This window comes from Sparus aurata, chromosome 17 (genome assembly GCF_900880675.1).
Source record: "Sparus aurata chromosome 17, fSpaAur1.1, whole genome shotgun sequence".
NCBI classification, from domain to species: domain Eukaryota; kingdom Metazoa; phylum Chordata; class Actinopteri; order Spariformes; family Sparidae; genus Sparus; species Sparus aurata.
Genome location: NC_044203.1, coordinates 23,360,450 through 23,386,601, shown reverse-complemented (window position 1 = coordinate 23,386,601; position 26,152 = coordinate 23,360,450). Strand labels below are relative to the sequence as shown.

The 26,152-nt window shown below is 40.3% G+C and overlaps 4 protein-coding genes and 1 long non-coding RNA gene across 8 annotated transcripts; 4 read left to right on the top strand and 1 right to left on the bottom strand.

The window, feature by feature from the left end:
- Window positions 1–371: 371 nt before the first annotated feature.
- Window positions 372–2,736, top strand: rps9 (ribosomal protein S9). Its single transcript, XM_030394678.1, has 5 exons — window positions 372–503; window positions 1,225–1,337; window positions 1,452–1,574; window positions 1,746–1,932; window positions 2,477–2,736. Exons 2-5 carry the CDS (start codon window positions 1,241–1,243, stop codon window positions 2,652–2,654), a joined length of 585 nt encoding a protein of 194 aa, XP_030250538.1. The 5' UTR covers window positions 372–503; window positions 1,225–1,240; the 3' UTR covers window positions 2,655–2,736.
- Window positions 2,737–2,936: 200 nt separating this feature from the next.
- mboat7 (membrane bound O-acyltransferase domain containing 7) lies at window positions 2,937–12,677 on the top strand. Of its 3 annotated transcripts, none has more exons than XM_030394671.1 (9): window positions 2,937–3,093; window positions 4,535–4,614; window positions 5,630–5,759; window positions 6,323–6,449; window positions 6,540–6,696; window positions 7,052–7,247; window positions 7,727–7,879; window positions 8,007–8,183; window positions 9,456–12,677. In XM_030394671.1, the coding sequence occupies exons 2-9, from the start codon at window positions 4,539–4,541 to the stop codon at window positions 9,865–9,867; spliced, it is 1,428 nt and encodes a 475-aa protein (XP_030250531.1). In that variant the 5' UTR covers window positions 2,937–3,093; window positions 4,535–4,538; the 3' UTR covers window positions 9,868–12,677. The 3 variants fall into 3 exon arrangements, with proteins under 3 accessions (XP_030250531.1, XP_030250532.1, XP_030250533.1); XM_030394672.1 differs by having other exon boundaries at window positions 2,938–3,093; window positions 4,532–4,614; XM_030394673.1 differs by having other exon boundaries at window positions 2,939–3,093; window positions 4,507–4,614.
- Window positions 12,678–13,015: 338 nt separating this feature from the next.
- Window positions 13,016–21,141, top strand: tmc4 (transmembrane channel-like 4). Its single transcript, XM_030394669.1, has 16 exons — window positions 13,016–13,417; window positions 13,607–13,793; window positions 14,821–14,969; window positions 15,077–15,226; window positions 15,891–15,976; window positions 16,681–16,826; window positions 16,938–17,085; window positions 17,221–17,379; window positions 17,465–17,622; window positions 18,329–18,455; window positions 19,266–19,363; window positions 19,459–19,642; window positions 19,750–19,880; window positions 20,068–20,223; window positions 20,376–20,454; window positions 20,548–21,141. Exons 1-16 carry the CDS (start codon window positions 13,369–13,371, stop codon window positions 20,638–20,640), a joined length of 2,100 nt encoding a protein of 699 aa, XP_030250529.1. The 5' UTR covers window positions 13,016–13,368; the 3' UTR covers window positions 20,641–21,141.
- LOC115567829 (uncharacterized) lies at window positions 15,067–21,664 on the bottom strand. 2 transcript variants are annotated; one of them, XR_003981268.1, is made up of 4 exons: window positions 20,027–20,156; window positions 18,284–19,895; window positions 17,514–17,646; window positions 15,067–15,196 (listed from the first exon to the last, which is right to left on the bottom strand). It is a non-coding gene; the product is annotated as an uncharacterized LOC115567829 (long non-coding RNA). The 2 variants fall into 2 exon arrangements; XR_003981269.1 differs by lacking the exon at window positions 15,067–15,196 and adding an exon at window positions 21,546–21,664 and having other exon boundaries at window positions 17,142–17,646.
- Window positions 21,568–25,531, top strand: leng1 (leukocyte receptor cluster (LRC) member 1). The gene is made up of 4 exons (XM_030394677.1): window positions 21,568–21,759; window positions 22,802–22,990; window positions 23,653–23,960; window positions 24,692–25,531. Exons 1-4 carry the CDS (start codon window positions 21,628–21,630, stop codon window positions 24,909–24,911), a joined length of 849 nt encoding a protein of 282 aa, XP_030250537.1. The 5' UTR covers window positions 21,568–21,627; the 3' UTR covers window positions 24,912–25,531.
- Window positions 25,532–26,152: the final 621 nt, after the last annotated feature.

Genomic DNA, 26,152 nt, shown 5'->3' with positions numbered 1-26,152 from the left:
TTTCAGAGTTATATAAATAGTCGCCCATGTCCTTCTCTCTGAGTTTACCACCTTACCACCCTCGCTCTTACACACTTTGTAATGCAAGATGTCTCCCTACATGTGACACACTTGTACAATAACAGCTTATTTAACAGGGGGACAGTTTAAAGGAAAACACTGAATTCACAGCAGGTCATTTGCACCTTGTGTACCCCTGTATGCTCAACAATTTAGTGTAACAGCTGAAAGTCTGTTATTGTTTTTCGAGTATAGGACGAAATAAATCATATTTATGATGATTACAAATCTGCAAGCAACTAGGAACACACATTTGAAGCTGGTACCTTCTGTTTTCAGCTGTTGTTTTTCTGTTTGACCAACAGAGTGCGACAGGACTAACATTGCTACTTCCGTTCGAGTGGAGAGGAGCATGACGGGATATGTAGTGCGTGCGTCAGCCCTATAAGTTAATGGGAACTTCCTTGAACGTCCTCTTTACTGCGCGAGCCTGAGCGAGACAGGTACGGACAGCAGCCTCGTGCTACATTACAACACCGACTCACAGCATTTTTAACTTGAAAATGTACTAAACGTCATAGACGGTGTAAGGAAACGTAGAAGGACGAGCCAAGATGTATTTTAAGTAAACAGCGCATCGTTTATAATAGATTTAGGTTAGAAGCTAATTCGGCTAAGCTAACGTTTTCACGTTGAACAACGTGGTGCGGCGTAGCTGCGGCGTAGCTGCGGCCTAGTCGTATGGTTGACAGATTGCCGGTTTCTTAAGCATATTTACATGATTTGTGTAATTACAGACGCATTTAATGCATATTATCTGGCGTAACAGTGTCGTGAATGCGTGGATTTACACACTACATGCGTCTTCATGAAGCTGACTTATCACACAGCTAAATGCTAACTTTTTTTTACCGCAATTATTTATGTTGGAGGTTTATCAGCTTCCTCAATGATTTAGAATATACACTACTATGGAATGAGAATTTGTTAAAGGTTGGGAGATGTAACAGCTACTGAAATTACAAGATTTTAAGCAAGGCTGTCTCAACCGTCATTCACAAACATGTCATTTCAGAATGGCAAATGCATCCTCAGCAATTCTTGTCCAGTATTGATGTCAGTGTAAGATGAGGGCTTGGGGACATAGTTGCTTCTCATCTGTTTTTGTTTATCTCTGATGTACAATTGGCTTTTTGAATTAAAGGTATTGTTTTGATATTGCAGGCACTCCTAAACCGCCATGCCCGTTGCCAGGAGTTGGGTTTGTCGCAAGACATATGTCACCCCCCGTCGTCCCTTCGAGAAGTCCCGTCTCGACCAGGAGTTGAAACTCATTGGTAAGCTTGTGACTTCATGTTCATCAGTGTCAATATATTTTTTATCGTAGGCTTCCCCTTGTTTGCTGTCGACGGCACTGAACTTGAGGTTTGACTGTTAACTCTTCTCTCAAGGCGAGTATGGACTGAGGAACAAGCGTGAGGTGTGGAGGGTCAAATTCACCCTGGCCAAGATCCGCAAAGCTGCCAGAGAGCTGCTCACTCTTGACGAGAAGGATCCCAAGCGTCTGTTTGAAGGTACATAAAATATTCAACTACACATTTGATCAGTATGTGGCCAATGATTTAACTATCAACTGTCAGATTCTCTGTGGTGTCAAGAATTCCTCGTCAATGAGGCCAAAATAGTGTAAATGTCATATGCACTCCGTATGTCTTGGATTGTAAAGGTCTCCTGTATTTTTACAGGTAATGCTTTGCTCAGGCGTCTGGTGAGGATCGGTGTGCTGGATGAGGGTAAGATGAAGCTCGATTACATCCTGGGCCTGAAGGTTGAAGATTTCTTGGAGAGGAGACTGCAGACACAGGTGTTCAAGCTCGGACTTGCCAAAAGCATCCACCATGCCCGTGTCCTTATCCGCCAGAGGCACATTCGGTAAGCTTCAAGGCCGTTGGGCATCAAACATCATAAATGATGGGTTACAAGTCTTCTGAGGGACTCATGAGATTCTCTCAATGCTTCCTCTTCCATCAGAGGACCATGAAGTTATAATGCTGTCTGATGAGATCAGTTAAACATTTCAGCAAGGTCAATTCGGTATCAAAACCGTATACCTTGTCAGTAGACATTGCCCAGAGCCAATCCTGCCGTCAAGGGCTTGGACTGAGGTGTTGTGGCTGTCAGGTAAGAAGTGGGGGATTGCACCTCGGGCAATTGGTATTATTTACTACACCTTGATGTGATGTGCAAAGTACTCAGGCTGATGATTAAAAGATCATGGAATCAGATTTTCTGTGGTGTCAAGAATTCCTCGTCAATGAAGCCTGCAATCTATGTTTAAGATGTCTAGGATGTTATTCATACTGTCCACTACAGAAAAAATAAAAGTAAGATCCATAAAAGGGAAAAAAAAGATGCAATATGTGAAATGGGCTTTTAAAATGTTTTCTAAAGTCGTCCTCATTATCTGTCTCGGCAGTGTGCGCAAGCAGGTGGTGAACATCCCCTCCTTTGTGGTTCGCCTGGACAGCCAGAAGCACATTGACTTCTCCCTGAGGTCTCCATATGGTGGTGGACGCCCAGGCCGTGTCAAGAGAAAGAATGCCAAGAAGGGCCAGAGTGGAGCTGGAGGAGCTGACGATGAGGAGGAGGATTAAGAAGGATGTTGTCCAGGGAGTGTGTTCTGATACTTCCTGTTCTGTCAATCTTTGAATAAAAATGTTTGGTCTGACCAGAAAACTGAGTTGTTTTTTTGTTGTTGATATCCCTAGACTATTTTTTAAAATTGTATACTGTTTAGTACTTTTTTAAAATATAAGATAACAACGAACTTTAAGTCAGGTAGTAGTAGCGTTGTGTCATGAAAGATACACGTTGTAGTCGTGTGTCTGTACTAACCTCACCAGAATTTTTTGGTAATGGTACAGTCCACACCGTTTCAGTTGGGACGTACCATATACGCCCACTAGATGACGTAGTTTCGCAACAAGGAAGTACATTCTTCCTGTGCTTTGCTAGTTGTGTGACTGGGTAGTCAAATGTACAGGCTCTACCTGAGACCGGAGTGATTAAACTGGCGATTTAACACATTAGAATGTAAGTACTGTAAGATTACAACCTGCTCTTTATGTAACGGTTGGTCACTGATAGCTACTAAGCTAATGAGCTATTAGCTTGTACTCCCAGTGCTAACGTTTGTAACGTTACAGCTCTTGTAACTGCCTACATACTCACACAAGTAACTTGTATACAGCCATGACTATAGTGGTTAAACCTGTTGTGCTGTTGTGTTTTAAAAAAATATTTGGCCACAATCTTATCGTCAGGCTGTGCTGTTGTTAGCTTAAATCAATGTAATCGCGTAAAGTCAGTCGTGTTGACGGTTAACGTCAACTCAGCTCTTTCGAGCGAGGATGTGATGGCGGACGCTTATTGATGAACTGATGATTGTTGCCCTTTTTTCCGAGTTATGAGTAACAACCGTAATGTAAACCGTTAATCTCAACACTAATGAAAGTGACCATAGCGTAGCTGTTATCCTCAGCTCTCTCCTGAGTTAAACAGCCTAGATCTCCTACGGCATTATAGTTCACAGCAGCAAGTTTCCACATGTTATTCCATGGTATGCAATATCAGGATGCGTGTTGTGCCTTGTATTTCATCTCTTTAGGAACTCTAAGGTTTCACGATCACCGTTCAAGAATAATCTTGCTTTGTGTTGCAGCTGTAGTACGTTAAAATGGGCGGTTGCACACAACTCGCCGGAAATTGCTTCTAACACGGAGGACTTACTGTGAAACACACCCTGATGATTGTTTAAGATTATTTGAACCAGCACAATTGCTTGAAATTGCACAATCACTTCTTGCAGTTAAAAAATAAAAAAAACTGAGTGAAATAGAAACAAATAAAGGAATGTCTGACAAACCACAATGATATGATTAAGATGTGCTTGCAAAAACATGCCCACAAATGTAAGAATGGAGATAAATCATTGGTCATATTGATAACAATATATAATCTAATATATAAACTTGGTGGTGTGTGTAGTCACTTTAGATGTGCACCTTCACCCATCTTTCATTATTTGTAAATGTAAAATAATTAACTCTACTTTCAGCGGCGGTTCTAGACCAGTTTTAATAGGGGGGCCAGGTTTGGGCCGGCTTTTTTGTTAGGGGGCACATACAACCCGGAAAAAAGGATAAATCCCTCATTCAGACAAAAGCACTGTTTACAATTTCAGCAATTTTGATTGGGTAGTCAACTGCTGAGACACTTTATTTCTGCCTTTCCATTCAGAACAAAATCATTGCAAGAAATCTGTCATTGTATTATTAATGCAGACTCCCTGTCAGGGGGTGTTTGTTTGGGTTTGTTGCAGGGTGTTGGGGTAGATCGTGTTGTATTGCCAGATGGGTTACTTTTTTTATGTCCATCATGTTGTTCACACATAATTTTTGATTGTCAGTTAATGATGTTTCATGTGCATGTGAACATTATCTATAGGAATTTGTTTGGTGTTATGTGCCAGCAGAGCGATGTCTCCTGATGAGCTGGTGTACTTGGGAATTCTCGCTGCCTCCATCCCTGTTGGATTCCTCTTCCGTTACCTCAGTGAGTCATTTGGTCCACACAGACTTTGAACACTAGTTACAGACATGTATAGATTTCAAACATAATCAGACACATATACATCTAGTTTTCTGAGTGGCTAACAGTGTTGCTTATACCCAATGTTTTTCAGTAACTGACTTCTCTTGGTGTCGCCTTCAAAGCTAAACATTTTTGGGAGATGATCAAAAACCATTGTTTGTCCGTTCTTGACACAGTAGAGGATGGACAAAATACTTAACAATATTGTATTGTTTTGTGTTTATTATATTATTGTATATTTTAACACTTGGAAGGAGATGGGCTACCCTTTACCTACTACCTCATGACTATACATATCCTGAAATGTGTCTAATGGGATACTGGAATATGTCTTTATAGGAAATCCTCCTGTTGTATGAGGGGATGAAGGAAGTTGAAATCTTCTTAGCAGTCTCTGCTCCATAGTATTAAGGATTAGTGATGGTTAATCTGGTGACCATGGATGACAGTGAAAGAGGACTTTAATTAATCTTTTCTTTTGTTCAGGGTATTGCTCTTCAACCTAGTGTCAAGCCTTTCAGTATGCTTCACATCCTTAGTCCTCTGTTGTGCTACTGCAGGTTATATGTTTGTCCTGTACCCACAACATTGGCTCAGACTGTACTTTTTTGGGCTTACATTAGCCCCATTAGTGCTCTGAAAACATAATTATATATGAAGGGGATTGTTGGCAGACCCATACATGGAGTCTAAACATGTGTTGTATGAATCACCAGAATTGATGTCCATTCTGTATACTTGCACTTATGAGCAATGTTGATATACCTGTTGTATTTTCGGTTGCACCTCTCCTGATTGACAGTGTCAACAAATTCAAAAGCAGTAGGTGGGAAGTGATGCGTTTTCACACCATGTTTGTATTTTTATTCACTGCGGTTGATAGCACATCCTGTTTATAACATCAACCCAGTCATGTGGTGGGTCTGGGGTGCTGTTCCCATGGTGGCTTAATTTTATGATTTTACTTTTACTTCAGGTCCTCCAGTGAAGCAGGGGGCAGCTCTTCTTCTGGGCCTCTCCATCACCATTGCCACATGCCACATCCACACACTCCACTCTCTGGTGACGGTGATTGGAACATGGATCATTATAAAGAGCAGCTGGCGGTGAGAGATTAATATTTATGCCTTGACAAACTCCATTAACTGCATGACACAAACACACAGTACCAAAGTCATGATATTTGGTCTGCAACTTAAAGCTATTTTGCATTAATCCATCTGCCTGTTAGAAAAAAACAAAAGTAAAAAAGAGTAGATTTCCAATTAAACTGTTGATTTTTGGACAATAATTTGTAATAATTGTTATATAGTAACATTTTTCTTTTGTTCTTATTTTGTAGTAGTCCTCCCATCTCTTATTTTTATTTAATGTCATTCTTTAAATCTGGCCTTGAGTTTTTCAGTAGACATCTTTGTATAAGCCTTTAGGGTCTTACAACCACAAACTTTAATCTACTTTAAATTCAAGAGTACAGTAGGTAAGCGTGTTTGTATACACGTGAATATCTTTAAATTAATACCATTATCAGTTAATCAACTAATCGTTTTAGCTGTAGTGTGCTGTAAAAAGCTGGTGTACACAACAGAATTCCATAAGTGCACTGGAACAACACAGTCTAGTTAAGTGTAACTCTTGTAAACTCACAACATGTGTCTCTGTCTACCAGGCACGCCCCGGCTGTGAGTCTCAGCTGGACCTTTATCTACCTCCTCTTCTTCCGGCTCGTCACTTGGTTCGGTCTGCCAGCGCCAACACCTTTTGCCAATGCCGTCCAGCTGCTCCTCACTCTCAAGGTAGAGAGACCTCATCAGTGGATGAATATACTGCAGTGACACAGCAGCGTCTTTGTTGACATTTGATGCACCTTTCTGTTTTGAACTCAGATGGTGAGTCTGGCCAATGAGGTGCAAAGCTTCCACATAGAGAAGAAAAAGGAAGTGAGCTCTTTCAGCAAGTCTCCTGTCATCGGAGGTCTGTCCCAGGAGCCCTCTCTCTACGATATCCTGTCCTATAGCTACTGTTACATCGGAGTCATGACAGGTAAGTCCGTGGGAATGTACTTCTGCACTTCTCAGAATTATGTTTGTGTGCCAGCTGTTAAATTCATGTGTGCTGTCATTGATGTTCATTTGCTTTTGCATGAATTTTAACTGTTGTCTCTCTTTGTCTCACTCTCTGCTACTTGTCCAATATTGTGTGAGTCCACATCATTTTTAGTATTATTGAAAATTACTGCTGACTTGTTTTCTTACCCCCGCCCCCTCCTTTCCAACAACACCTTCTCCTTTTCAAACCACACTGTCCTTCGCTGGTCCCTTTTGTGTCTTGCATTATCCCAATTTTCCATTTTTGTCATCTCAACGCTCCTTTATCTCATTCCTCCATCTCCTCAAAGGTCCATTCTTTCGCTTTCAAACGTATGCCGACTGGCTGAAGCAGCCAAGCCCACAGGACCTGCCCAGCTGGGTGCCTTGCCTGCAGCGATTGAAGCTGGTTCCCGTCTACGGTGCTCTGTTCCTGGCTGTCAACTCCGTTTTTCCACTGGCCTACGTTCGCACTGAAGAGTTCCTGGATCAAAACTATTTCTTTAGGTATTGTGAGAATGAATTATTGCCCTGATAATGTCTTTTAATAGCACAGAAACAATGTCTAGGTTTATATAAGATAATAAAGTTAATATAATGGTCATATCATATCATAGTACAGGCTCTTGTCAAAGCTGTTTCTCAAATGTGGTGAATAGTTCAGATTTTTTCTTAATTGTATCAGGAGCAAATAAAATGAAACTGCAGTGTACTGATTGTCAAAATGTCTCTACTCTGTACAACAAATGAGACATAATGAGACATAATAATGATAATGAAATGAGACTTATAAAAGCAAACAGAGCTGAGATTAAAATAAATACAAAAGTGCTGCCATTTACAAAAGTCTGATTCCTATCAAATCCCAGAAGATTAGAAACTTTGGAGGGTCTAGTAGTTTTTTTTTTATTTAAATGTCTAATACCCCTGCAGTTGTTTGGTAATATTAAAATGAATAATGCACCGTTCTCCCTCTCTGTCACCAGGTTGTTCTACATGACAGCAGTATTCTTCGTGTTTCGGATGCGTTTCTACGCAGCTTGGTGTGGAGCTGAGGCTGGTTGCATCAGTGCAGGTCTGGGCTGTTATCCAGAAAAGGCGCTGTCCAAACCTGGAGGAGGACCCACTGTCAACTACAGGTACATGAGCACAGGATTAACACCTAATGCATCAGTGATTGCTTACTTACTATCTTTGTTGGAGTTCTCATTTTGTTGTTGAAACTTAGTTTTTTTTCTTTTTCTACATTTTCTCCCTCGTGATCAGCCCCGATCCCTCCGCTGAAGAGAAGTACGACTTCAGAACCATCCAGAACATCGACTGCTACAACACTGACTTCTGCGTGAAGGTCCGACATGGCATGCGTTACTGGAACATGACAGTGCAGTGGTGGCTGCACCACTACATCTACCCCAATTCCCCCTTCAAAGCCTACACGCTCAGGTAAGGGTTTATGTGTGCAGCAGTCTCTGCCTTGTATGGACGAATCCCTGTGCTCATCCAATACTCCCTGTGTGGTGTGTTCAGGCATTAGCCTTTGGCCATTGCAGTGTGATAAAACCGGTGACAGCAGAAACAGATATCAACACTCAATAGCACTGATAAAAGTTGACACACTGATGGCATAATATTTTTAATTGGCAGTAAAAGATAGATATGCCATTTGTTGTGTTCTTTGTGTTTAGAACAACAGCATCTAAGGTATTTTACTTCTGACCAAAATCATTTTCCTATCAAATGAAACTCTGCACAGTGCCATTCCTCAGACCTGATTCCTCTGAGGGCGGTGAGCTGAGCTTTGAGATTTACAAATGGTTGTCGGGCCAACAACAGGACAACAGACTTATCACCAACCGTTTACTGAGCCCTCTTTAATACTTCAGTCGTGTTTCAGTGTGAGCTGTCATCAAGCTCAGTCTGCGTGTCGGTCCCTCAGGTGCTTTGCTAAATTTAGCCCTGGTCTGTATGGCCATGCTTGTATCCTCTGCCTTTCCTGGTTCATTTGCCTAAAAAGTATTTCCAAACAGCAGTTCTGTTGTTGTCTTTTTCCACCAAAACCGCTCACAGAAGCTCTGCACCTACGAAACTATAACAAGCTGACCGAATAAACAAATCAGTAAAAAAAAAACATCAGTAACATATGCTTTCTTTTAAAAAGGCTTATCACAGCTGGACACGTAGTTTTAAGCGAACAGCACCTGAAAAAGAGTGAATAGTGCATTTTAGACTTTATCAAGCCATGAGTTTGTTTCATTAGTGAGTATTAATGGCAGAAGGATTGATAGCAGTGTAACAGTGTGCCTCATTTGTGTTTTTCATAATTTTCTGAACAACATTGGATGTTAATGGCACAGAGCAATAAGTTTAGTCAGACTTTGGCTACACACAGAGTACGACAATAGATAGCAGTATCAGTCAATTGTTGGTTTGTGGTTTTTCTATGAATTGTTGGGCAAAACTTACAAATCCTTTAAATCTCGTTTTATAATTTCCTGAAAGACAGCATACATGAAGTAATTATTTATTATAATTATCATTTTAAGTAATTCATGTAAAATTTGCTGTAAAATTGGCCCATTTTTACATTGAACGTCCATTATCCTGCTGTAGCATCTTCATCTTTCCCTTAATTCAATCAAATGACAAAAACAGAATCCCTCACAGTGGTGTGTCTGTTCGAGTTCAACATCTCTTCTGTTTGTCTGTAACTCACAGAGCTGGCTGGACCATGTTCATCAGCGCCTACTGGCACGGACTACACGCTGGGTACTACCTCTCCTTCCTCACCATTCCCCTGTGCATCGCAGCCGAGTCCGCCATGGAGGCGTCAGTCCGAGCCAAACTGGGTCCTCGTGGACAGAACATCTTTGACTGGGTTCAATGGTTCTTGAAGATGAGGGCTTACGACTACATGTGCATGGGCTTCGTGCTGCTGAAGGCCTCTGACACCATCAACTACTGGATGTCCATCTACTTCATCATGCACATTATCGCCGTGTGCTGCATAATAGTCGGCAGGGTCCTGAAGGGAGGAAAAAGGGAAGGGAGAAGAGGGGACAAGGAGGAGAAAAGAGAGGGAGAGAAGACCGAGAACGTGAGAGAGAAAACTGGAGAAAAAAACGACTGAATGGAGGCACAGAAAAGAACTGGTCGGATACTTCCTTGGGGGACGTGACGTGGAGTTACTTTAACATTGATCGCACCAACACTCATTTTTCTAGCAACAAACAGGTCGAATAGGATTTCTTCTGGGAAAATGTTAAAGTTCAACTCAATCTTACTAAAAATACAGTAAATCATCAAAATGTGACATGAAAAATATGGCGACAAAGGTTAAAAAAGTACTGTGAACATTGGAAAAGGAATGTTTGAGCTCTATGAATGTTACTTTTATAGTGTGATTGGCAACCGGGGTGTAAATATATCGTTCACTCCCCTCGCCTGTGCATCTGCCTGTACAGTATGTGTGCTTTTCAACTGCACCCGGTTTTAAGTGTCCAAGTGAACTGCATTACTGGTCAATATGAGGTTGTTGAAAGGTCAAGATGCTGCTTTAAAAACATGGCGATTCAAACAATAGCCCTCATAATGAGTATGAATAATTAAAAGAGAAGCTCAGTAAATGTGATTAAATTGATGCCAGATGAGTTTTCATAGGTAAAAACAACAGTCCTCAGTATTATGTTACGATAGCACTATACTGGCGTACAGAATTAATATATTATGAGGGTATTGACATTAGGGCTCGGCTGTCATTTCCTGTGTGATGATCCCATATTTGTGTGTGGGCTCTATCCAAGTTTTCTATTCATTAATTGGATCACATTAGACAGTGTAAATAGAATTATGTTTTTGTGACAGGGGAGACACTTCAGGTCAAAACGTCCACAAACCTTTTTTTAGATTTGGGCTATTTGGGCAAAAATGTATTTTTTATGGCTGTTGACAGCATTTTCTGATTTATGAAGTGATAAAAAGAAAGAAACTTTGAAGAGGTATTTTGAGTTCAGCCAGTCTGATCTAGAAATGTAAGAAACTTAGCACATATTTCATTAGACAGTGAATAGTTTGCATATTTGATCAATTAACTTATAACACAAAACGTAATTGTCTTAATGTAAATAATCAACTCAGAAGGTTTTGTGGAGAAATCTGCTAGTTAATTCTTTTTACCTGTAGTGGCTCTCCTCATCCATAGTAAAACAGACTGCAGCCGTTATTATCTGCAGACATTATTTCCTTCAGAAGCAGAATTACAAGCATGTTGATGCACTGTGAGATACCACTGGTTTAGTTTTAAAGCAGCTGCACAAGGTCCAGATTACATTTGTTGTGCTTCCTAAATATATTCTTCACTTGTTTTAGAACTAGTCTTAAGCAACCACAAGCTTTTCAGCATTATAACATTCCTCATTTTATTTGCTCAACATGTCTGCGTTTACTCCCTTGAATCCAGTGAATTCAAAATGTTTTTTTTCTCCTTACTGCTTTTATGCCTGTAACTGTAAGTGATTCAGATCACATCAGGAACATCATGCACCGACATCTCAATAGCAGTGTCCTGTGAAGAGTGTGCCATGTCAAAGATTTCACTGCCAACATGTCTGTACTGCCATCGTGGACCATTCAGGGTTTGGACCAAACATTTGATACGAAAAAGTTGCAAGTTTCACATCATCAACTACAAGCTGCCAATGTTAAGTCATGAATAACAGCACAGCTGGGGCTGGGCGATATGGTTCACATCATTATTACAATAATCATTTGGTTATTTTCCAATATGTTTATTACTATATGGAAAATGAGTACAACATCATATGTGAAATAATCTGACGGATGTTACAAATAGGGTTGAGGGAGTGCGAGTATCATTCAAAGAAAACGTTCTGTCACTCTTGTGATTAGAAACATTCATCTGAAGCTCAATTCAGAGGCTGTTCTGTCAATAGTCTTAATGATAGATCTAGCAACTACTGATCAACTGTTATCAATTTCAGGCTTCTTTCACTTCTGGTTTAAAAGATACAAGTGATTTAAAGGTACACTCACTCATCCTTATTTAAAAGTTAAGGCCACTTATTTTGCACATTAAATGTATTTACAGGTCTTGGGGAGAACTACTGCATATGTGAAACACGTAGTAAAAAGACTTCTGTGGCTCGAGAGGAAGCTGTATGTAATTTATCAGATTTCATACAGCTTCCTCTGGAGCCGCAAAAGGCTTTTTACTACCAGTTCACATATGCAGTAGTTCTCCCCAAGACCTGTAAACACACTTTAATGTGCAAAATTGGTGGCGTTACCCCTTTAAAAAACAATATACTGCCACACCTTTATGTGTTAATCTGTGACCAAACGTGTAATATGTGTAAAACAAAAACCTCAATAACAAATGTACATTTATTCGGACAGCAGAAATGTCCAGACTGATCACATGATGTTCAAATCTTTGCGATATGCTCCTGCTGAGTGCTGCTGAAATGATCGCCCAGCCCTGGCCACAGTGAACTGTGTTTTAGTTGGAAAACATGCGGAGAGTTCTTTCACTCACTCCTGTCTGTGATAAACTCTGTGATAACTCTACTGCGTCTCTCTTTTGTACGAGCATGACTGACAGCAGAAAATTACTTGTCCAACTGTGTTCTTTGCTCCAGATTTTACTTTGAAATGAGATGATTTGAATTACAGATTGGTTTTGTGATTTTCCTTTACCTTTATCCTCTCTGTGCCGAAACTGAATCCTTTGGTTCTCTTTCTTGTTTTTATGATTGCACAGTGATGATTGCTATAGTTCTAGTCCTTCTGTTGACTGCTCGCCTCCTGACTATTTATTTTTCAGCCTTTTGTCTGTTCTCCTGTGTTTGGCTTCACATGCTGCTGTAACACTCCCTGCTTTGTAAAAGTGTTACTTGTGGAATACATATCAGCCTTTCCTCACCACTTGCCCTGTCTTCTTCTTTCTTTAAGACTCTTCTTGAGGTGATGAACTGTGAATTATTTGCTCATTATGAGGCTTGTGTAAGTCGTTAAGATGAAGCTTGTCGAAAAAGGCTTTTATACATCTCGTCTTTTCAGTTGTCTGAGTGGGAAATCATTAACTCTCTGTCATTAGTCAATGCAAACACCCACAGCATTGGGTTTCAGATGAGCTAAAAGCCAGTATGTGTACTTAACTTTGCTTTGTGAATATTATGTGATTGTTGAATTCATAATATGAACTTGTAGACGTTTATATAGTACATTTCATTTTGTTCTCAACGCTGCCTGCGATTAAAGTTAAGTAAAATAACTCCTGAAGTTTCCAGTGAAGTCAAAAACAATAACAGAAGTCAGTTAAATCGGTTTGCTTGCTGTACACTTCTTTACTTTCCGCTGCTTATTAGACCATGCAATTTGTAAATGACTGGTTACAGTCCATTTGGAAAATAATGGGTTAAATCGTACAAGGAAGTACCTGTGTGGTCATTGACAAAGGGAGTAAAGTCCGTGAGGGAAGACAACAAGGAAGGGTTGTCCTGGGTAGGCACTGTTTCCTCATGACAAGCTGGTTCACGTTTGTTTTATTCTGGACTTGTCGGTGAAGTATTAGAAGTCTTTAAAGTTGGTCGTGTCAAACTGCTTTAGAGGAATGGACAGTGATCCACAAGGATTAAGTATGGTGTATGACGATCCTGAAGGTGTGTCTGTTCTTGCCGCTGCTCACATTTACTTACACAGATTTGTACACACACTCAAAATATGTAGACCGACTGAATGTCTGAGTATGTTGTTATGACATCTTTTAATGTGACTGAACTATCGTGACACACATAGCTTCATCAATTCTTTGCTGTTTTTCTGTCTTTTCCCTGACCACTCACTCACAGGTAATGGTTACCTTGGTGACCAGCCTTCACTGAGGTCACAACAGGCTTCATCTCGAGCGTCCAATCAGAATCACCCTCAGTTCAACTGGAGCTCGACACCCGCTGAGAAGGATGAAGAGGATGGCGGTGGGCCGCCCCGGGACCTCAGGAGCAGTCCTCTGCCCATGGCGCTGAAAAGAGCTGTGCGGTATGAAACCTGCTTGTTCTGACCCGGATCCTCTCTGGACATGTTTCACTACATAAAATATGCTTTGAAATGTAATTTGATATCAACTTTAATCTGTATTAGAGCCTGACCCAAACTTGATACAAATATTAGGGAGCAAGAAATTCAAATATGGATATTTTGGCTGACATTTTTTGCAGTGATCTCTCATCAAACACTTTACCATCTAAAATTACATCAGTGCACGGAAACAATTAACTGAACTATATTGGACAACACATACACTGATACCAATATATCTGTAATAGGCCAATATCAGCCCATAATGTCAGCCAACCCATATATCTAGCAGGCTCTAATCCATATTTTATAGAAACAATAATATCAAATTAAAACAGATTTATTAATCTTTGTAGCAAGTTTTAGCTCATTGTTTTGGTATTATGGCAAAATAGCAAACTTACGAAGCCTAGGACGTATCAATAAATTACCGTTATGATAATGTTTTGATTAAAAAGCTTCATTTTATAAGTTTGTAATTTTGTGAAAATTCCCATGACAACCTAATTCGTAACAAATTATTGAGAAAATGGGATTGTTCTTCCACAAAAAAAAGATCAATGTACCAACCATATCTCTAAAGTTAGAAATAGAGCTGCAACAATTATTCAATTAGTGATTAGTAGACAGAGAACATTCATTTTCAACGATATTTTTCATCAAAAATGTCAAACAGTTGCAGGTTCCAGCTTCTTGTATGGATCTGCTTCGGTTCTTACTCAAGTATGGCAGTAAATGAAGAGTCTTGGGGTTTTGTACTGTTGGCTGGACAAAAGAAGCAACTTGAAGACGTAATTTTGAGCTCTGGCAAATGTTTTGATTTGTAACTGTTGATTGTAAAAAATTAATTGGCAGATTAATCAATGATGTCACATTTATTGTAAGGAAATATTTTGGAAATGATTACCATATAAAATGAAGCGTTGCCATTATTTATACCACACATTAGTAACTCTGGAGTTGTTAATGAGTAACCTGTCCATTGCAGGCAGGTGCAGCAGATGCAGGTTCCTGTTGTTTCCAGCCGGGAGTCCTGGAGACGGAACAAGGCCAAATCTCTGCGTAAACTCAAAGACAGCATCAGAGGATTTCTCTACTTTTTCGCACTGTGGAGAAAAACATTGCAAAAGATTGGAGGTAAACCTTTAATCACTTATTTCAGGTGGACGTTAAAGGTTTTGTTTTTTTTTTGTTTTTTTCAGCTTCTCCAGCCCATAGATCATGCACATGCGTTGTCCCAACAGGTAACTTTGGAGGTGGCGTCCAGTCCTTCTTCCTGTTCCTGAGATTCTTGGTGGTGCTCAATTTTGTTTCCTTCCTCCTGATTGCTGGATTTGTCCTCATCCCCAGCATCGTCTTCAGATCTGTCGGGACGCACCTTGTTAACAGCACTGGTAATGATCACTTGGTCAGGGTATACAGTTTGTTAGCCCATAATGTTCCAGTTTGCTTTAACTTGAAGATAACAGCTGACACTGGTACATTATGTTTTCATGGTACCTCATTTCTCTGGAATTTAAACAGGAAGCCTCCTCAAAGTCTGATGCAACAGTTTCCAGGCAACAGCCTGTTCACAGGAGTGAGTGTAGGGACCGCAGCACCAGCTGTGGTGTTCCCCTCAGAAATTAAATGAAGAAATGGTCACCAGTGCATGAGCAGAATATTTATTCCCACAAGGATATCTAAATAAGCATTTACCTGAGAGATGTGTTAAATGTAGATTATATAATGTTGGAACATTTGATCATGCACGAACAGGAACTTAAAATAGTGTCTTACAAAAAAATGCCTCACCATTTTAAAGCTGTGAGAGGAAACAACATTTATCTATGACAGTGTAAGGATTAATACCCTCTACTTCTGCTGTCAAGTGAGTCGAATGCCTGAATTTTTCTCACCACTGCAGCTTTTACTCTTTCAGATACATTTAAAACATTAAATCACCTACATGACTTGGACTGTATGTTCAGAAAGCTGCAGGGGAACCTATAGGAATTCTGTAATCTCTGGGAGTGAGTGCAGAGATCATGACGCTTTCCACTTTGTGCTGTTTTCCAGGTAAAGAGGAATGCATGCAGTATGACCCCAATCCTCAAGGCTTGGTGCTGTTCTATAATTACTTCCTCGACTTACTTTCGGGAACGGTGAGAAAGTGCAGCATCGACTCGCAGAACATACAGTGAAATAGAAATTAGTGCTGTTCATTACTGGACTAGACTTTTAACACACGTCTGAACTCTCCAAAACCAAACCGTAGCTACATATGTCTATTTATTTGATACACAGGTCTTACACAGTGTCTTGCCGCCGAGAGTCAGATGAGAAGATTGACACCACTTACATGCCTTCACATTTAATATAAGGCTACAGCCAACAAAGGGGAAACAGCTAGCCTGGCTCTGTCTGCAGATAATAAAATCTACCCATTAATGCGTATACACTCATTAATTTACACGTTTTATATTGTTTGTTTAATCCATAGAAAAGAACTAAATAAAAATCAAAGTGGTGGTTCAATAAGAAGTCAATTTTATCAGATAAAGACATAATTGTGAGAAAGGCCATGTACATGAAAGAATGGGATATGTTGGAGCTAAGGCCTACTTTTCAAAATAAAAGCAAGCTATTTTGCTGCAGAATTGTCAACAAAACTTAAAGTTTCTTATGAAAATGGGTGGCAAAATTCTCCACGTCCCCCAAAATACAGCGGATATTACCTCAGTGTCCTCACCTAGCTACAGTTGTGCTTCCACATCCTCCTACTATATCCTCTGTTGATTTAAACCACATCCAGGTAACCTTTACTACATCAGACATGCTTAGTGTCTACCCTCTCCTCTTTGTTCAGGGCTTCATGGAGTATTCATACATGTTTTATGGCTACTACAACAACACACTGGTGGAGGACAGAAACTTCTCATACAACATCCCTCTGGCGTACCTCTTCACTTCGTTCTTCTACTTCGCCTTTTGTTTCATTTGCATCATAGCACGGTCAGCCTGACAACAAACTTGTGTGAAATAAACACAATGACATTCAAGAAGGCTGAATTGAGAATTCAGTCACTTTGACTTTGCTTCTGTTTCCTCTTCCCTGACTCTCAGCATGGGGACTGCAGCTCGAGTTGCTGTGGCAACGGGAGGCAGCGCTGTGGGCAACTACAGCATGATAGTGTTCACCAGCTGGGACTACGGCTGCCTGGGAGACCAGGCTACCAAACTGAAGCAAAAAAACATCCACTACCGGCTGCAGGTCAGAGGAGATCTGTCCTACTTAGCAGAATGCAGAACAGTCAGGAAGAAGAGAAATGAGTGCAGTTTTTTAATCATTCCCTGTGAGTGGCATGCCCTCAGATGACCTCTTGTTTCTTTTCGCTCTCTCTCTCAGGTGGATCTGGAGGAGGAGAGCTTAAAGAAAAGGGCAGCTGCTCTGACTACAAAGCAGAAAGTTATTTTGTACTCTCTACGTGTCCTTATGAGTCTTGTTTCCTTTGGGCTCATTATAGGTGCCTTCTACGCCATCTTCCTGGCCACCGAATTCAGCCAGGTAAACGATGTGAAAGGAGAGTGATGATGCATATGCGGTCTGAAAGTCCTCTGTGACCTTTTTCCATCCCCTCTCTTACAAACAGGGGAAGAGTGGGCAGCAAGGTATCATGGGTTTGATTTATGAGTATCTACCTTCCATCGTCATCACTGCTGGAAACTTTGTGGTGCCGCTGCTGTGTGACCAGATCGCCTTGGTAGAGCAATATGCCCCCAGCACTACTGTCATAGTGGCACTGTTCAGGTTTGCACCAGTGTTTCTGTGTTTCTGTGAGAGAGGGTTTGTAAATATAAAGTAATTAGAGATTTTAAAAACTTTTGGCTTTTTAAAAAATGTCATCCAAGCTCAGTGCTGGAAGAACTCAAAATCTTGACCTAAGTAAAAGCACCAATAAAGGATTGTCTTAAAGAGACTGGAGCTAAAACTGAGCGTTTCAGGAAGAGGAGCAATACAGTAAACATATTATAGTAATAACCCAAAATAAAATGATGAACCTGAAAATGAGCATAACATGTCTCCTTTAACTGAAACCATCTTAGTGGTTCAGAGGTGAAGTCTCCAACAACTCCTGTGATAAGCAGTCACACCGTTTGAATTGTATTTTATAAATGAATGTAAAATATTAATGTAATTTGAAATGTTGTGGAATAGAAGAATATAAAGTAGCATAAAACTGATTTACTCAAGTAGGTTGTAACGCAGTACTTTTGAACTTGACACATGTTAAGATTGTCTGAAAAGAGCAACTTCCCATGTGGCATCAGTGATGTAGAGTTATACACCAGAGTGTGTCAGCACACCGTGACATTCAAACAGCACTGAGATATTCTACCAGGGAGGGAAGAAAACACTTAACGCTTTACCACTTAGGGTTTAATTACTATATAACACAGATTTAAACTACCCAGTGTCACGACTGCTCAGATAATGACTTCTCTTCCATGTACAGGGCAGTGTTCCTTCGTCTGGTGAGTCTGGGTGTTCTCCTCTTCACCCTGTGGAGTCAGATCACCTGTGAGGGGGACAAAACTGATAAAAAATGTGAACTGTGCTACTACAACTATAAAAACTACCAGGTAATTAATCCTCTTGAGTGCATGTGAACTATGTTTAAAGATGCCACTTCTTCACAAAAAGGTCAAAGGAGACACCAAGTTGTGAAACAAGTACAACCCTGATTCCAAAAAACAAAAGTTGTCAAATGTAAATTACAACAGAATATCAAGAACAGTTTTAAAAATTGTTCCTGAGCCCAAGTAGCCCATATCCTTTGTACAAGCATGTGTTTCAGCGTCCCAACTCTTTTTAAATGGGGACTATACCAACAGCTTCAGACAAAACACAGAGAAAACAAATACATATCTGCAGTCAGGAGATGATAAAATATTTGTTTTTTCTAATCTAACATCCCTGTTATGGCTCTTGTTTACATGAGCAAAGAATTTCTGCTCGCACTTTGTTTTTGGATCAGTGCATTACAGAGACAAAGCAAACTTTAAATCAGCTGGATCAACTGAGAACTTCAGGAGATAACTGCAAGAATGAAAAAGAGTAACAAACAGATCAGAATAAAGAGAGAATGTGATATGATTCTCCCTGAAATTCAAGTTGATCTGACAAAGCCATGACTGAAAGCAATGAAGCTTCAGTCGGACAGTTTTTCAGTTTAACCATGATGGTGGTATTGAGAGAAATAGCTGATTATTTCATTTGCCGACACTCTTTAGTAAAATGTCAACTGCATTATGACATAGAGTATAATTACAGGAAATAATGTGCCAACATTGAGCAACAGTATTTAAGAATGTAGTGGACACAATTTAGAATCCTTAACACTGAAATATTGTTAAAGAGGTTCATCTTGTCATGTTTGTGTCATGATGTAGTGCTGGGAAACACGAATAGGACAGGAGATGTACAAGCTGACACTGTTTGACCTCCTCATCAACATCGCTGTGCTCATCCTTGTGGAGTTTCCACGCAGGTACAAATCACCACGGGAACAGCTTGTCAGATCACGTTGGGAGTGAGACTTTCAGCCATGTGAATGGGTTGTGTTTTTATGTGTTTGCGTTTCAGGATGGTGGTGGACAACTGGTCCTGTAAGCTGGCTCAGTGGATGGGTCGTCAGGAGTTCGTAGTTCCCGCCAACGTGCTCGGGCTTGTTTATGGTCAGACTGTGGTTTGGACAGGAGCTCTCTTTTGCCCTCTGCTGCCTCTCATCAACACCGTCAAGTTTGTCATCCTCTTCTACTGCAAGAAGGTGACACAGACACACAATACACACGATGGAGGAAGTTTTCACCAACACTCAGCTTTGGTTTTGTTCCAACCCTGTTCCATGTCTTCAATGCCACCTTCCCTCCTCAGATCACACTGGTCCATAACTGTCGGCCAGCTCTGAGGACGTTTCGCTCCACCACCTCCGCCTTCTTTTTCCTGGTGGTCCTCGCGGTTGGCTGGGGCCTGGCCACAGTAGTCCTGGTCTACAGTGTTGCTCAGTGAGTGCTTCTCCTCTGTAGCAATAATTATAGAAGTATTTTAGTTTAGCATTAACAGTGACAAAATTGAGGCTTCCTGCAAGTAATAACGTAAAGCAGTGACCAGCAGGAATAGGTTTGATTTAAAACAAAAAAAAAGAAAATACTTTTTCAGACTTCATTGAAGTCTTTTCCTCTTTCCATACAGGATTCATCCATCTATGGGCTGTGGTCCTTTCCGTTTCTCCCCCAGCATGTGGTTGATTGTTCCAACTACTTTCAACAGCCTCTCTGAAACTACAAAGGAATTTCTCTTCTTCATTGGTTCACAGGCATTCTCCATCCCTCTGTGTGTATTATCTGGGTGAGTCAGCTTGAGCAAGCTTCCTGTAGGATCCTCATTCTAGTATGTACAGGGAATAACTTAAACCAAAAGCTATATTTTTACCTATATATAATTTGATCCTCCACTGTCTGTTTTATGGTGTATAATAATGGCTCCTTTCTCCCTGGCAGTGTGGTCTTGTGTTATTTCGCATCCTTAGCCTCTGTCTATGGGAACAGTGTTGCCCTGCTAAGAGCTCAGCTAAAACTGGTAAGTTGTTGGTATTCAGTTGAATGCTGTATTCTAAAGCAAATACTTAGTCACAGGGAGCTCTGTTTCACTAATTCAATCTTTGGTTTACAGGAGGGCCGTGACAAGCAGTTCTTGGTCAAACAGATTGAGATGCTGGGTCAACAACTTCATATATCAAAACCCAGTACAGGAGCACAGGACTGACCATAAGAACCATGTTGAATTTTTATGACCTTCTTTATGAGCCTGAACATGAAACAACATGAGGAGGCATCTGAAAAGGGCTGTACACGCTATATACACTACTCAAGATAAGTTAGGGATATTAAAAATATGCATATGTGCACCCATATATCCAAATCCCCAACTCATTTTGAGCTGCGTATTTGTAAAGTCATTGTCTTATAATGCTGGCTGGAGAGAAGCTGCAACAAAATGATTTATCTACAGATGTGTGGTTGTTGACAGATGAGGCACAGATAAGTTTTCTTGAGAATTGCAGCGGGGCCTATTCATTATTAGTTTAATGTAGAGGTGTGTGGTTAAACAATATCAAGCAATGAATACATGCAATGCAAAGTGTTGCTTTGTTTTAAATGCAAATTCTCACCACTTTTGTCTGCTCATGAAAATGTAGTTGTATATCTTGTTGTCCTTTAACTTAATAAAATGAGAGGGCTTGTAGCTCCCTCTGGTGTCAAAGTCGTGGTGTTGCTAAAATCAAAATGTGTTATGTTTACTTCCTGTTTGTATCTACTTGTTCCTGTGGGCTTCAGCAGCCACCAGCAAGAGCAATTTCTCTCACAGCAAAGTTAGTTGTTTTTTCCTTTTTCCTCTTTTAAATAGTTTAAAGTATGAGTTAGTCGTCAGGGAACACTATTAGCGTCTCTGGTCGCAGCTGTGTCGTTAACGTTCAAGTGTAGTGTAGAAGTTGGAAACTAGCAAACCTTGGCTAACGTTGGCTTAATTGCTAAAGGGGATACCGGTGGAATTTATCTTGTATCTTTCCTCATATTTGACCAGTCTTCATCCCACCTTATACCCAACGTCCTCTTGCTGCTGTTGACGTTCCGGTTTAATAAAACAACTGAGTTTTCGACCGTGCTCACCGCTCATTCTGACTTCAGTCGACGCTAGCCTGCTCGGTTAGCCGGCTGCTAACGGACAGTAGCAACAGTCGCCAAGGCAACAATGAATATCCTTCCGAAGAAGAGCTGGCACGTTCGCAACAAAGACAACGTCGAGCGTGTGCGGAGAGACGAGGCCCAGGCGGCAGAGGAGGAGCGCGAGGCACAGCGTCGGGTGGAGCGTGCTGAGCAAGAGGTAACCCCGGTGATGTCACCTTACCTCCAGGGGTGATGATGTTGAAGTGCTCTCTGACCCCTTTTCGACCAAAGTGAACAAAGTGCTGGTTCTGGGCTGGTGCTGGTTTAAAGTTGCTTTTCAACCAAGGTGGTTCAGGTGCTGTTTAGGATCCAGTGCCTACTCTGGAACCAGTTCTTTGTATTTCAACAGCCAAAGAACTGGCTCCCAGACTGGAAGACATCCTCCAGAGTGGCACCAGCACTCTGCTGGTGTAGAATAAAGAACGGTTTATATCGGTTGCTGGGTGTAGGGTTATCGCAACCAAGGACCCACTAAAATTGCACTTGAACCAGCACCTGAACCACCTTGGTCGAAAAAGTAACATTTGAGAGTAACAAGTAGATGTACAGTGTCTCATACCGTGCAGTCCAAAAGTCTCACCAACAACTCTTAGCCCCTCAGTTCCACAAATTATTTGGATAAAAGTTTACATGTTCTGGTATTTGCAGAAGATCCCTGCACACAAGCACTTTTACACTTCAGTCACTTCTGATATTAAAGATAAATGCCCAGGATTGCTCACACTAAGGCTGCATGTAATTACTCATTCTCAATCACTGAAACAATTAGTTGCCCAGTAAAATGGTTTATGAACAGCATCTTTAACCATTTCAACAGTAATTCACAGTCAACAGCCATGTGTCAATACAACCCAGTGTCATGGCAGTTTCTGAAATAGTGATGATATTTATAGGATTTGTTTACATGGGCACAAATTGCCCATTTCAGTGACAGTCTGCACAAGACCATGTGCACAGAAGACCTAAAGATTAAGTTTAATCAGTCATTCACCAACTTGTTTTTATTAACATGTAACTGAAATGGTAATCCTTCCTGAACGTTCTAACAAATTGAATCCTATATTAGAATTCATGACTTCTTCATGATCTGAAAATGTTACCCAAGTTCGTTTGTTGCCTGAACCAAACCACAGACTGGATGCAAACCCAGTATTCTGATTTTATAGCGAGTTTGAACTAACAAATATTCTATTCCACAGGCACGTACAGAGTATCTGAGGAAGAAAGCCAGAGCTGCTCTCCCGTATGAAGGAGGAAGGAGCGATGATCATGATGAAGAACGAAGGAGTGGAAGTGGAGCTCTGGAGCATCTTAATCTTTTTCCCCTGGAAGAGTCGTCCGAGAAGAAGGGAAACGAGGAGTATCTCAAAGAAAAGAAAGATGAGAAGGTAATGTTGCTACCTTTTATGAAAAGTTTGTATCCAAAATGGCCATCAGCGATCGCCTGACAGGCATTGTTTCCTTCCTTATAACCCTCTCAGTCATTATCTCTGCATGTCTCATCATGAAGATGCTCAAATAGGATGATACAATACCATAAAATGATATTTCCAATGGGAGTGGGGTTGTGCTTTAAACTCAGATTGATGACATTTTCAATAAGTAGTGCCTGTCATAGCTCATTTATCCATCAGAATGGTTGGGCAACAGTCAACGTCAAGATACTGGGATATTGAACCAGATATTTAAAATCATCTGGAGCAGCCAGACTGTTCTTGTGGTCAAGAAGGACAATATATTCTGGATGCAGTCCAACAACATTATGCATACGAGCAACGTAAACAGACGGTGCGTGAGAGTCAAAGCGTCAGATAAATACCATCGCAGAAGACACAAAATTACTGTTTCAGGGCAAGGTGTTAGAATATGAGGATGTGATCCAGTTTTATGATCAAGACTCAGAAAATGTCTAAATGTATCTCAGTGCAGGAGCACAGGACTGATCATAAGTAAATAATTTAACCATTTCTGTCCTTCTTTACGTTCAGAAGGTTTATGCACCACACAGCAACTCTAAATGACATTTTGTTTTCCCTGTTTTTTATTCCAGGAGAAGCAAGAACGAGCCATTGGCTTGCTGGTGTCTCTCGGACCCCAACCAGGAACGGAGGTCACTCCGTGGTACATGAAAACCGGCAAAGAAAAAGAAGAGTTAAAAGAAAAAGAAGAGAGGAAGGACAAAGATAAGCGGAAGGGGATCAGTGAAGAGGAGAAAGAGAAAAAAGATCGCAGATTGAAAGATAGTTTAGATCCATTGAAAGATATGAAGAAAGCACTAAACATAAAGGAGAAAAAACACCACAAGAGCAAGAAATATGAGAGAAGAGACAAAGGGGAACGGAGAAGCAGTGGAGAGAGGTACGAAAATCTGTTGCTACTTGTAATATTTGAATAATAACTATTAGTATATCAATTTCAGCCCACAAAGTCAGAATATTTAATAATAGTGTGGATTCGTTTCTATTTTTGATGCCTAGTTCTTTGGTTTTAAAGGAATAATTCAACATTTTGGAAAATATCAATACCACTCATATTTCTGTACAGATTATGTAGCTGAAGCCAGCAGCCGGTTAGCTTAGCTTAGCATAAAGACTGGAAATAAATGGAAACAGCTAGCCTTTCTCTGTAATAATGTCAATGTAACTAACAAATTATATAGATATAACTGTTTGTTTAAATTAAAAATACCAATGTGTGAAAATTGCAGTTTTCCATTACTTCCTGGAGTCTCAACTGGTTGCCTAGTAACTGCTCCAAGCCAAGAAATACTTTTGTACAGATTAAACTAAAAACATATAATGTGGTCTTTATTTAGTGACTTTTGGAGGTGTTGGTAGGCCGATGTTTTTAACTTTGAAAGAGCCCAGTTAGCAGTTTTCCCTGTTCCCAGGCTGATAGCTGTAGCTTCATATATACCAAACGGACATGAGAGTGGTGTTGATCTACCACTGTACTAGAAGGCTCTTGATGTCTCATGTCAGTTTCCTTCCAATTAGGCTATTCAAGGCTTGAATGTCATGATATGAATACAAGGTGATAATATTGTAAATAGCCTTACATTAAAAATCTGTCTCTCCTGTCTTTTCCAGCTCCATTGAAAGGTTACGTGCTGAGCGTTTGCAGAGGGAGGCAGAAGAAAAGAGGCGAGCCCAGGCACTAATCGACCTGAGGACCGGCAAAAGGAAGGAGCCGGGGAGTGAGACAACTGAGAGGGAGAGGCCGTACAACAGTGCATACTTCCCAGAGCTCGCACGAAAGCGTCAAAGGCGGGATCGAGACAGCTGGAGAGATGAAATACTAAAATCATGAACTGTATTTATCGATTGTTTGAGAGCTGTGATCTGTGATGGATTGTTAATGGACAAAATATTGTGACTAGGGTATTTACAAATGAAGCTAACGTAAAAAGCCAAAAGGATAGAAGGTAACACGGAAAGTGTGTCAAAGCAGCTGTAGAGGTATAAAACATGAAGAACATACTTGCAAGCTGGTCATGTTGTTGTCATCATTGGCAGCTTGTAAGCCACTTTATTGTCCATTTTTGCTCACCTAATTTTACTGAGGTGAGGGGTCAGGTTCAAATACAGTTACTCCTGCAGCGTTTCACTCATGATCCCATCAGCAGGAAAGATGGTTGCCTCACAGGGAGGCTTGCATAAAAAAAAAAAAAGACGATCTGTGAAAAACTGTTTTATTGTGTTATATTTATATTGTTGCAAAAATCTAACTTTTATTTTGAAATATTCTTTACTAAACGAAGAATGATGACAGGAATACATTAGTTTAAATCAGTCGATCAGCTGATTGATTAATCAAACAAGTGTGATTAATTAAACAAGTGTGATTAATCAATCAGCTGATCGACCCATTCTCTGTTTCAAGCTTCTCCAATTTGTGCTTTAAAGCTTTTTTGTCATGTATTACTTTAAGCTGAATCTCTTTTGGGTTTCTGACTGTCGCATATATATATGTGTATATATATATATATATATATATATATATATATATATATATATATATATATATATATATATATATATATATATATATATATATATATATATATATACAGTTTGAAGATGTCACCCTGGGCTCCCTGGGATCTATTAATGAGTAAACTACTTGCTATTTGCATCCTAGGTGAGATCATATAGTACATGTCTGCTGTAAAAGATGATGGTAGGATGACTTTTATTTATTTAATTTCAGAAAGTGAATTTTTTGTGTGAATTTGAACATATATATATTTTTATCACAAAGGTCTTGTTAACAGAAGACATTCAAACACGTCACAGCAGGAAAAGCTCAAAAAAATTCATGATGGCTGAATTCCATTTAGCTGCTTCAGTTTCTGCGACTGTTCATGCTAGTTCACCTATGACTCACTGAGACACTTGAGAAGAACAGAGCCATCACACATATTTGTAATGATATCAGTGTTATCTGTGAGGAGTCAGAATGTCGAATCCAACCTGTGGCCCTTTCTGCATGTCACCCCCTCCTCTCATCCTGTCCATCGACAGATATACTGTCAAGTAAATTACATATCA

What these genes read in the sequence shown, in the direction of transcription:
- rps9 (XM_030394678.1), top strand. Translation starts at nt 1,241, where the DNA reads ATGCCCGTTGCCAGGAGTTGGGTTTGTCGCAAGACATATGTCACCCCC. An exon ending in TCCCAAGCGTCTGTTTGAAG is followed by an intron (nt 1,575 to 1,745) that starts GTACATAAAATA and finishes GTATTTTTACAG; the next exon opens with GTAATGCTTTGCTCAGGCGT. An exon ending in ATCCGCCAGAGGCACATTCG is followed by an intron (nt 1,933 to 2,476) that starts GTAAGCTTCAAG and finishes CTGTCTCGGCAG; the next exon opens with TGTGCGCAAGCAGGTGGTGA.
- mboat7 (XM_030394671.1), top strand. Translation starts at nt 4,539, where the DNA reads ATGTCTCCTGATGAGCTGGTGTACTTGGGAATTCTCGCTGCCTCCATC. An exon ending in ATTATAAAGAGCAGCTGGCG is followed by an intron (nt 5,760 to 6,322) that starts GTGAGAGATTAA and finishes TCTGTCTACCAG; the next exon opens with GCACGCCCCGGCTGTGAGTC. An exon ending in AGCTGCTCCTCACTCTCAAG is followed by an intron (nt 6,450 to 6,539) that starts GTAGAGAGACCT and finishes TTTTGAACTCAG; the next exon opens with ATGGTGAGTCTGGCCAATGA.
- tmc4 (XM_030394669.1), top strand. Translation starts at nt 13,369, where the DNA reads ATGGACAGTGATCCACAAGGATTAAGTATGGTGTATGACGATCCTGAA. An exon ending in GGTGTATGACGATCCTGAAG is followed by an intron (nt 13,418 to 13,606) that starts GTGTGTCTGTTC and finishes ACTCACTCACAG; the next exon opens with GTAATGGTTACCTTGGTGAC. An exon ending in GTCATAGTGGCACTGTTCAG is followed by an intron (nt 17,623 to 18,328) that starts GTTTGCACCAGT and finishes TTCCATGTACAG; the next exon opens with GGCAGTGTTCCTTCGTCTGG.
- leng1 (XM_030394677.1), top strand. Translation starts at nt 21,628, where the DNA reads ATGAATATCCTTCCGAAGAAGAGCTGGCACGTTCGCAACAAAGACAAC. An exon ending in TGGAGCGTGCTGAGCAAGAG is followed by an intron (nt 21,760 to 22,801) that starts GTAACCCCGGTG and finishes TCTATTCCACAG; the next exon opens with GCACGTACAGAGTATCTGAG. An exon ending in CGGAGAAGCAGTGGAGAGAG is followed by an intron (nt 23,961 to 24,691) that starts GTACGAAAATCT and finishes TGTCTTTTCCAG; the next exon opens with CTCCATTGAAAGGTTACGTG.